We start from the raw sequence: 11,313 nt of genomic DNA, 5'->3' as shown, positions 1-11,313 counted from the left end.
AGAAACTCCTAATGACTTTGATTTAAGGTATACATGACATAAGTGACAGACTACTGCGATTGTACTTTGACAACAAGCGATGAAAAGTTAAATGCCAATAATTGACAATCTACAGTATGATGAAAGTTTGTCGACACGAACTTTCATACATATTTAGTTTTCAACATTCTACATACACTATAGTGTTAAGGCATCTAGCCTTCAGCTCATATTGCATTACTTTTGTATATTCCGTTTATCTATGGAGAAATCGAATTAAGATCGTGTTGCGTGTCTGTGATTGGACTAGAGGTTCTGTCTAGACCAATTCTAATTAGATGAAATACGGCATCGGATCATCTTAAGCCAGATCCAGATTCACATGGGGCATGGCTCGTATAAGTATATTGGCTAGTTGAAGCTGCGCAAGGGCCAAGGGGTAGTCCAGGCCGTCCGTCCGTATCCGATTGGCAATCATTGACAATCACTTGGCACCCACTTTTGGGTGCCAAGTGATTGGTCCCATTTAGTAAAATTCTATAAAAGCTATAAACAACTCGTTTCTCCACTCCGTCATCATAAGAAAAGTAGATAAGTTACATACAAAATGAGCATGAGTGAGAGTGTGGTTGGTGTTCTCGTCTCGCCCTCTTGCGTCCTTTGACTCACCCCTCGATAAAAAGTGAGAGAGACGGTGAGGCGACGAGCGCACCATCTAGTTTCTCGCACTAGCGTTCGCTCATGTCGCCTCCTGGAAGGTGTGGCTGGCGATTCTATCAACAATTTCATGCTACGTGGGCGTGTAGCTGTACAATACACTAGAATAACTGATTTTTACATTTCATGATTTATTTACTAGCCTTGTATTATCGGTATATAGCATTAAAACAAATCAGCTTTTATAGTGTTTAGCCATAATCAATATCACACGCTACTTGCTACTTACTACATAGTCCTAAAAATACATTTATTTCAACAACTTCTCGAATTAGGGGGAAACGAACAGGCGTCAGGCGTTGTTCAGACGTTAGTTGAGATAGTTGAGACGTTAAGTGATTTGTTTCAAAATATTGTTTTATCTTGACATTTATTTATCTATAGTAAAGGAATAGTTCCAATACCAAGCGTTTATCTATTCAATATGTATTAAAGTATTTGTTGTTAATTAAACATACGTAGCAAAATAAACAAAATGACTGTTAAAACAATGAACAACCAAGTAAAAATATTTATTTTATTTTATTTTAATTTTATTAAAAACTGTTATAATAATAATACTAAATTCACCAATTAAAACGAATACTAAGATTTATTAATAAAATATTTTTTTTGCATTTGTATGAAAATCATAGCTTACAAAAATAACAATATAAAGATATAACGTACGAGAAACAGGAAAAACTATGATTTTGGATTTTTTTTTAATGTAATAGGAGGCAAACGGGAAGAAGGGTCAAGGGTCTGATGTTAAGTGATACCGCCGCTCATGGACACTTACATTGCCAGAAGGCTCGCAAGTGCGTTGCCGGCCTTTCAAGAATTTGTACGCTCCTTTCTTGAAGGACCCTAAGTCGAATTGGTTCGAAATACTTCAGTGGGCAGCTGGTTCCACATAGTTGTGGTGCGTGGCAAAAACTGCCTTAGAAAACGCTCAATTGTTGAACGACGGACGTTGTGGTGATACGGATCGTATTTTGTATTTTGTCTTGACGTCCGATAATGAAACTCAGCTGCGGCTATCAGACCCAACAATTCTTCTGAGCACTCCCCATGGTAAATGTGGTAGAAGATGCAGAGAGACCCAACATCTCCACGCAACGCCAAGGGATCAAGCTGGAATGTGATTGGTCGTCGACGATTCGAATCGCTCTTCGTTGGATACGGTCAAGTGGAAGGAGCTGGTACTGGGGAGCTCCCGCTCAGAGGTGCGAACAGTATTCCATGTGGGGCCGAATTTGCGCTTTATAGAGTTGCAAGCGGTGGCCCGGAGTGAAGTACCGTCTCGCCTTTCTGAGCACACCAAGCTTTTTGAAGGCTAATTTAGCCTTCATTTCCAAATAACCGCGAAACTGAAAGTCATTCGATATGTCAATGCCCAGTATTCCAATGTTAGCTGAGGCTTTAAGGAGATATATATTTATGTTTATCTCTGTCCAAATAATTCTAAAAGTACTTTGCAGATACATATGGAGTAGTACAGGCAACGTTTGAATTACATGGTGTTCGTACGCAAGAATTATTTTTAATGTTGCGTCATTTTCACTTTAAAATGATGTGAGCTGACCGCGCAGAGGTCGTTTAGTGGTTAGGGGGTGGGACAAAATTTGTTGTAGACTTCTATCTATACAATATCAGAAAACAGTCGTGCAGAAATCTTTTAGATTTTTATGAGGTAACAAAAATATCGGTTTTTAAATTTGCCGCCCTAAAAATCTCCCGCCCTAGGCTCCAGCCTACTCAGCCTGCTCGTAAATCCGCCATTGCTCGTGTCATCTAATATCATAAAATTCAAGCGTACTCAAGGCGTTCCACAGGTTACCCTCGCCACTCCTTTTCCTGGGCTCTCGACGTGACTGTGAAAAAGAGTAGCCGATGACCTATGCCTGCTGAGTCAAACTCTCCGCGACGCAAAACGAACTGGAACCTAAAGCGCGACCTACGGGACTCAAAATCAACACCCGAAAATCGCGTGCAGGAGTTGAGAACAGCATCCCATTGCGGATGGGTGTAGAGCACGTACCCAAGCAGATGCTTGAATAGAACCCACAAGGAAGAGGCAGATGAGGCAAACAGAGTCGTAATGACTTGGAACGATGTGAAATGCGAAGCTCAAGGACCAAACGCGATAGAAGGTCACTGTGGACCTCTACCCCATAGGAAATTAAAAGATAAATTCATTCTTTAAAATACAAAAAAGACAAACATATCATCATTCACTTTACCACTTTTTGATGACTAAATATTAAATGCTAAAGTTTTTGAGTTAAGGTCCACTGTACTAGTACGACTTAACTTGAACAATCGCTTAAAATAAAAATTAAGTTGGTGTGATTTTTACACCTCATTGCACATTAATAAATAAATACTATGACAAGAGATTATAAAACAACTTAAAATGTAAATCAATATTAAAGTATCCCTTTTTATCTATCTATTCCAGGTAAGCCTAATAAAAGGTAATGATTAAAAAATTGTGACGAAGTCCATAAAGTACTACTTATTTCACAAAGGGTCTAAAAATCAAAATATACGTTTAATAAATATTTTATAATTCAAACATGACTATTCCATACGATACGCGTCGTTGCCATTAAATCACTTCCACATAAGCCCCACTTCATCAAAAGCTTTAGAAGTGTAATTACCCGGTGACGCAGGCCCACTCTGCTCTTGACTTGTCCAAGGTGGGTGAGGGGGTGGACATATAGGAGGGTTGTTGCTATAGTTACGGAGCCACCCTCACTCCAGTTGCAACAAGTGGATAGTATATCAACGGGTAGGAAAAACGATAGCGCCTTCAATGAATTATTCATTTATATTGAGGTTGTTTAGCTTTAGTGTTCGGTATTGTCTCTAGAATATCTCCACTGTTTATAAATATGCAAAAAAATTATTGAATCCACTGATAGATGACAGTCCAGTGACAGACCGAGAATGCGCCAACAAAAAAGATACTGTATTAAGTTTATTAAATAGGTACTCATTTATAACAACGAGTACGTACTCTATGTTTGCAGAATGGGAGTTATATTTTAGGAGTAACGCGTTAAGTAATATTTTATACCAATTGAAATTGAAAGATTTCTCCCATACGCCAAATTATTTTTAATTTAGTATTTACAAGGCAAGTGAACGTGTGTGTGAATTATCTACATCTACAGAGGCTTTTTGTATTTCCTATATCTATTAGTATTGAATAACATTTTAAAATTATTACAAAGAAATGTTAAAGGAAAATAGAGCGAAAATTGAAGCGATGAATATCAATAAAAGTTGCGAACAGCTTATTGTACTACTGTCCCAGATTTTACAAGTCGCATTTAGATAATTGATTCAATTCTCCTCGGAGCAAGAACGGTTGAGGGGTGAAGTGGAGATTTCTCACCCCACGGTGCGCTTGGATTTAGCGACTGCCTGCGACTACGTTTACGTAGAACTACGATAGAATTTTTAACGTCCCTTATGATTAACATTTTTTCAAAGGTATTCTTAATTATGTATATTTTATTTCAAGGTTTACGTTTGATTTCCTATTTTTAGATTGTAGCTCATGATTTTGGCTAGGATCTGAAATGAGATAATAGCTAGATAAATACACATACTATACCTTAAAGTGAATGTTTCCGAATAATTTTAATTTCCCAAAGTAGGTTGAATATAAAAAGTATTACATTGAAATTAGCATCTATTCAATCTCCGGAGAAATTTATAAGATTTTCAACATATATCACTGTTTCAGTGAGCATTACTCAAACGTTGAAACTTACATGTCATTATGATTACGATAATTCGAATTTGCACTAGGCGTGCAAGGGGTTAGTTAGGCGGTTTTTTTTTAAATTAGGTCATACATTATAAACATACTTTACATAAATAACATTTGATGGTTTGGTATGTCAACTAACTTCTTTGTGACAACTACATTTTGTTTTATTAATTAAACTCCATTTTTCATTACTGTAATTTAAAAAAGATATTCGATGGTATTCTTATCAATTAATTGATATAATATAAGTAATAAAGTGTAAAAATTTATGAGTTACTGAATATTTATGGGACTGTACACAGGAAAGGTATAAAAGGAGTCCATGTTACAGTTTCAGGATCATTGTGTATCTTGGAACCACGGGATGTGGGCTAAATTTCTATATTCTTATTAGCTAGATCTTTGGAAGTTTTATATCAAATATGGGTAAGTACTAAATGTGTTACAATCCAAAAACATCAATACAACACTATTCTTGTTTCTATTATTTTATAAATCATAGAAACAATTGTATAAATAGTAGATACGCATTCATGTTAGGAACTCCGTATGTCGGTTTATTTAAAACATTATATATCTTTCTAAGTTAAATTACACAAAATTAAAATAATATACTTTATTAAATAAACTGTTTGTTTTTATTTTATTACAGTTCACTTAACCGAATTTTTAAATGAATTTTCCACAGAATAATATTATTAGGGCTTACGGGGATTAACGCCAAATATATTTTATATAGTTCATGGACATATATTGAAGTTATATACACGACGCGGCGTTTAAATTTGTACTTTTATTATTTCCTTTCTTCTTGTAACTTTAGTTTTAGCAAATAAGTGTCTTCATACCAACATAAATAAGCTTTCAGTTTAAAGGATATATGATTTATTGATAAGCCATAACCAGTCTATTATCCCTGGGATCCTTTAAATCTCTACGTCATAGCGTAGTTTCCGCTTTACCTATAGCTGTATGGCCAGCGAATATATAAAGTGAGAGATCGTTGCGGCGGGCGTAGTGCGCGAGTGGTTTTTGGTTAAGCGTACCGTGATTTACTCGATATATAATATTTTATATCGCTGCCCGTGTTAAAACCTTGTGAATAAACCTTTCGGTGAGTACACTGGTATAAATTAAAGTCTAACAAGAATTTTAACACGTCCAATGTCATTTTGATTACTTTAAAAGCTAACTTAACTTATGGAACAATAGATTATCGTTCGCCAATATGTGTTGATAATATTTAACAATATATTGTTTGATATTAAAATTATATTGATGATATTTAATTGGCGCTAAATTGTGATTTATTCCATTGATAAATAATTTTACACTTAATCAATTAAATTTTTCACCTGACGCAGGCTCACCTTGGAAATGTTGACAACAAAAACTTGTCACACATACGATGTAGGATTCCTATTAATAACGTAATAACGTCAAATCAACCATAGTTCGTAACGAATAACTTTTAATCTTTAATCAGACTTGGCCTTGTCAAGATACTGGAACCACCTATGACACAATTAACAGTTGGCATTGAATCAAAATTAGAATTTAGACCACTTTTGTTTAGAGGTATAAAAATTATTTGATAAACCTTGAACTTCATGTTTTATATGATATTAACGCTTCATCGGAAACATTGTTTAATTATTTTACTATCAATAACCAGGATACACCTATTTATTTAGATTTAAGCAATTACGTTTCGTCAGTTTCGTTTTATGAGGAAAATATTGACGTAAGTTGATATTAAACAATATTCCAAGTGGAATTGAGGGATTACCCGCGCGCCAATTCAGCTTTCGCAGTGGAAAACCCCATACAAGAATGTACATAAATTGTACTAAGAACAGACATTTTAATAAAACGGCAATTTTAGAATTGTTTAAAGACTGTTATTACTGGTAGTGAGAAGTTTTATTACTGGTATTTTTTATTTGTAGCTTGAAATAGGTTCTTGCTTTGGCAACTTTGAAACATTATTTAAAATAATGTTGAAATGTAAATAACAGAAGACAGTAGTTTATTTAAACAATAAGAACATAATGTACTAAATTACAGTTCACTTAATAACAAACACAAGCTAGACAAACGAGCTTTAAGCTTCATTTTACATATGTATAGACAGACGGTTAGACATAGGGATCTTAAAATACAGTCATCATTTAGTGCGAACTGTGACTTTCGAATTCTGCAAAATTTGCATCCTTTGTTTTATACTGGATATATACTGTACGTCTAGTCTATTACCATTTACCATAAAATTAATGGCCATGATTTTCACTCGTAATAACTTAAAATAAATTATTTCTCATTAATTACGATAAAGATCTTAAAAGGGTATTCTGACGTATTTACCGTATCGTTTGAGCACCTTAGTCAATTCTATTGGCTTACCATTATTTTTATGAAGCGGTCAAGTCTGGTTTTTGAAATTGTTGTTTTACTGACAAAGATTATATCTATCATAGCAGCCAATTTTTTTCACGTAGAAATGCACTTAAGTCAACCCTTAAATATGAGATATTATGTCCTACAATGCTTAATTACAATTTATATATAATAAAATTTATATTTTTTATAAAACATTTCACAACAACATAAATATTTATATTTATTAAGAAATACTTAGTAATAATAATTGAATGTTTTACATAAAAAATTAGGACTAGGTCGCTTGCACTCTAATTTTCAAGAACTGAGAGATTACGTGTTTATAAAAACACTGTTTTTTTTCCTTTCATAATAGGAAAATTGGTACTTAGTTTTTTAATTGGGACAATGCTTAATTATAATTTTAATTTTATATTTTTATAACAGTTCTTGAAAATTTGTGCAAGCGGCCTAGTCCTAATTTTTTATGTAAAACTATTAATTATTATTATCAAGTATTTCGTTATTTACTCTTCAAAGTGGTGACGTACAAAATTTTATCTGATCGGTATTACCTTTCTACGGTACTTGTATTGCTTATATCGACTTAAACTCCGTTTAAAAGGGAAAACAGTAGTGTCTAATGGGACTTGGAGAAGCCCTTCTTAATTTTCAACACGTTTTCCTGCTAATGTGATATGGGATTTTTGAAATTGCAATAATTATGTTGACGATAATGACATTATTTTTTAAACAACCGTTTCCTTGTGTATCAGTATTTGCTTATAAGAACAGACATCCGATTACAATTCTATACAGCATTTTATAGCGTTTTGTTCGCGACGTAGTGTCGAGGTCCGACAATAACCTCGCACCACTTGCTTGCTTGTGCAACTTAACCACCATTCAGTACCATTCTCTCGACATTGAATGAATGCGATAATTTTGTTATAAAATCTTAAAGGCCAAAGGAAGTACGCCTAAAGGAACAAAATTATAATAATTTAGTAATTAATTAATGAGACGCAATAAAATACTTCTTTTATGACAGCTTGTGTCTGAGATTTATTATGATTTTAATTACATGTATTCTACTTTACGGATTCAATAAGTATAAAATAAAAATTATTAACTTTACATGACATGAGAGTGACCTTAATTTGACACTTTAGGCATATTACATTATAAAAAGGCCAATAATGGGATTATCGTAAACATTTATACGAATAAATCCAGCCCTTTTAGATAGAGCACGTAAAATAGCACGTAGCTGAATAGAGTATTTTAGTAGATAGTTAATTTACTGTTATCATTTAACAGCTCTTGAACATCAGTATAATTGTATACATTTTTTTTCACAGACAAAATGGAGGCAAAGGAATTCAAGGAGTTTGCGAAAGCGATGACGGACTACATCGCAGAATACCTTGAAAACATACGAGATCGGTAAGATAATTAAATATTCTAATAATTATTTTAACATATTTATACGAAGCATATACAAGTGAAGGTTTATAAGCAGTTCCTTTGGTTAAATTGGTCTTTATTTATATTTCAATATACGCTTTTACTACTTCACCTGAATCATTATGGTGAAATAAGTGGTATAAGTATATAGTAGTAGCTTTAACAATTTTATCCTGTACGTGCAACAAAGTCCAAAATGATTTGTGCTTACTCAAATAGTATTTTACGTTTTTCAGGCAAGTGGTGCCATCTGTGAAGCCTGGATATCTGAGACCATTGGTGCCGGAGCAGGCTCCAGAGAAACCGGAACCTTGGACCGCAGTAATGGTGGATATTGAACGGGTTGTCATGTCAGGAGTCACACACTGGCATTCACCTAAATTTCACGCGTACTTCCCCACTGCCAACTCATATCCCGCTATAGTAGCTGATATGCTGAGTGGAGCAATTGCCTGCATTGGATTTTCATGGGTATCTATTACTTTAGTATAAATTAAAACTTGTGACGTGAAGGAGAACTAGTCCATTTATGAATTGAAATCATGAATAAATCATAATATCACACGATTCAAGGGGCATAATTAATATGACCTAGACCTTATTTTATAAAATATCTCGAAATGGTACTCATCCACAATAATAAATGTGCTTGATTTTACAGATTGCAAGTCCTGCTTGCACTGAGCTCGAAGTCGTGATGTTGGATTGGCTGGGTCAGATGCTTGGTCTTCCTGAAGAGTTCTTGGCCCGTTCTGGTGGTGAAGGTGGCGGTGTTATTCAAGGGACTGCCAGTGAGGCCACACTGGTCGCTCTACTTGGTGCTAAGTCAAAGGCTATGCATCGTATCAAAGAGCAACACCCCGAATGGACTGACGTGGAAATATTATCTAAACTTGTTGGCTATTGCAACAGTGAGTGTCTTGTATAATTTAATAAATCTTCCTTAAATATAGAGGGAAATCAAGAAGTAAGACGTGTAAGGCAAGCGACTCGATCCCTAAGGACGTACATTCGAACTCTGGCTATGCGCTAATAAATTATTTTATCATCATGAGAAAACTAGCAAGTCTAAATCTAAATATAGAAGGACTACTTGTCATTATTTCAAAGGTGGCCGAGGCTGGATCAACTTAGAAAAAGCAAGCAAAGCAATTAAAAAAATTATCGATATCAGATTTCAAAATGAAGATGAACTTTTCAGAACAGGCACACTCTTCGGTAGAGCGAGCAGGTCTCCTAGGAGGCGTAAAGCTGCGATCACTAAATCCTGACAGCAAGCGGAGTTTAAGAGGTGACACACTCAGGGATGCAATAAAGGAAGATATCAAGAATGGTCTCATACCATTTTGCGTAAGTTATTTATAAGTATTCTGTTTTTTTATATTTCGCAAACCATTAAATCTATTTAACTCCGACCATTTTAAGCTTCCTTATTGATAAATTTGAAATTATTTCATTTCATTTTTCAGGCTGTGGCTACTCTAGGTACCACATCAACTTGCGCTTTTGATGCTCTTGATGAAATCGGTGACGTATGTCGCGAAAATGATATCTGGCTGCATGTCGATGCAGCGTACGCTGGTTCATCATTCATATGCCCCGAATACCGATATCTTATGAAAGGTATAGAAAAAGCGGACTCGTTCAACTTTAACCCCCACAAGTGGCTGCTAGTTAACTTTGACTGCTCCGCTATGTGGCTGAAACAGCCCCGTTGGATCGTTGATGCATTTAACGTTGACCCTCTGTACTTAAAGCACGATCAGCAGGGATCAGCGCCGGATTACAGACATTGGCAAATTCCTCTCGGCCGTCGTTTTAGGGCTCTTAAGCTGTGGTTCGTCCTAAGATTGTATGGAATTGAAAACCTTCAAAACTTCATCCGTAAACATATCGCATTAGCACATTTCTTCGAGAAACTTTGTGGCGAAGATGAGAGATTCGAAGTGGTTGAGGAAGTTCTCATGGGCCTTGTCTGTTTTAGACTAAAAGGTGATAACGATTTAAATGAAGCGTTATTGAGACGTATTAACGGACGAGGAAAGATTCACTTGGTTCCATCAAAAATTGACGACTCATACTTCCTAAGATTGGCTATTTGTTCCCGTTTCTCCGAGGAGAGTGATATACAAGAATCTTGGGAGGAAATTAAGGCTTCGGCTAGTGATGTGTTGGCAGAAAACAAATGATTACAACATAAATCAGACAAGATATATTTATCGTAAATAGCTAATATTATGTTATTGTACTCAAAAGTATTAGAGAAATTGTTGTCTGCGCTTAGCGTGACTGAAAAAAAAATATTTACATTCAATGAAGTATATTGATAAATGTAATTTTTTCATGTTATCTGATTGCAGCATATCGTGTATTGTGTGTTGATATGATTAAATTCAATGTGTATGTGTAGAGATAAGTTTATCTCCTTAACTTGCCAATGATTTAAATGTTATAAGGTGCTGATTTACATTTTAATGGGAGAATTTAAGATTTTATGTACCTACTGTATTTTACAATATAAACAAATTTTATTGCATGTATATTATTCATACTTAATTGTTATTTCAAATACATTGAGCACAGCATATTACAGCAGAAATTCAGAACTACATACTTCATGTAGTTATCATTAATGTCGTTTATAAATTCAGTATTATCAAATAGAGATATAGCTTAAAATTTTATGTAAAAGCTTCTATATGTTTGACCTAGTGAAGTATCTACTTTAAACACTGAAATTATTGATCTATCATTTGAGGACGACATTCCTCAATGTAGTACATAATTATAACTTATAAGAGCAATAATAAATCATATTCCATGATAATATCTTCGTTTCATTTATTGTTTGTTTTTTTTATGTTTTCAAAGTCGCAACCCTGCAGCATACTCTAATGATCACGAAGAAAACTCTATAATTATTATACTTATTGTGTGGACACATCCTTCGAAGATATATTGTTAATGGCTGATTACAAGAAATAATGTTTTTAGATAACCGA

General features: G+C 34.5%; 1 protein-coding gene across 1 annotated transcript; it reads left to right on the top strand.

The window, feature by feature from the left end:
* Window positions 1-5,467: 5,467 nt before the first annotated feature.
* Window positions 5,468-11,132, top strand: LOC123712643 (aromatic-L-amino-acid decarboxylase). The gene is made up of 6 exons (XM_045665871.1): window positions 5,468-5,579; window positions 8,206-8,290; window positions 8,548-8,782; window positions 8,973-9,222; window positions 9,513-9,661; window positions 9,781-11,132. Exons 2-6 carry the CDS (start codon window positions 8,211-8,213, stop codon window positions 10,498-10,500), a joined length of 1,434 nt encoding a protein of 477 aa, XP_045521827.1. The 5' UTR covers window positions 5,468-5,579; window positions 8,206-8,210; the 3' UTR covers window positions 10,501-11,132.
* Window positions 11,133-11,313: the final 181 nt, after the last annotated feature.

This window comes from Pieris brassicae, chromosome 7, assembly GCF_905147105.1.
Source record: "Pieris brassicae chromosome 7, ilPieBrab1.1, whole genome shotgun sequence".
Taxonomy (NCBI): Eukaryota; Metazoa; Arthropoda; class Insecta; order Lepidoptera; family Pieridae; genus Pieris; species Pieris brassicae.
The sequence above is the reverse complement of the archived record's forward strand: the minus strand, read 5'-3'. Positions and strand labels throughout refer to the sequence as shown.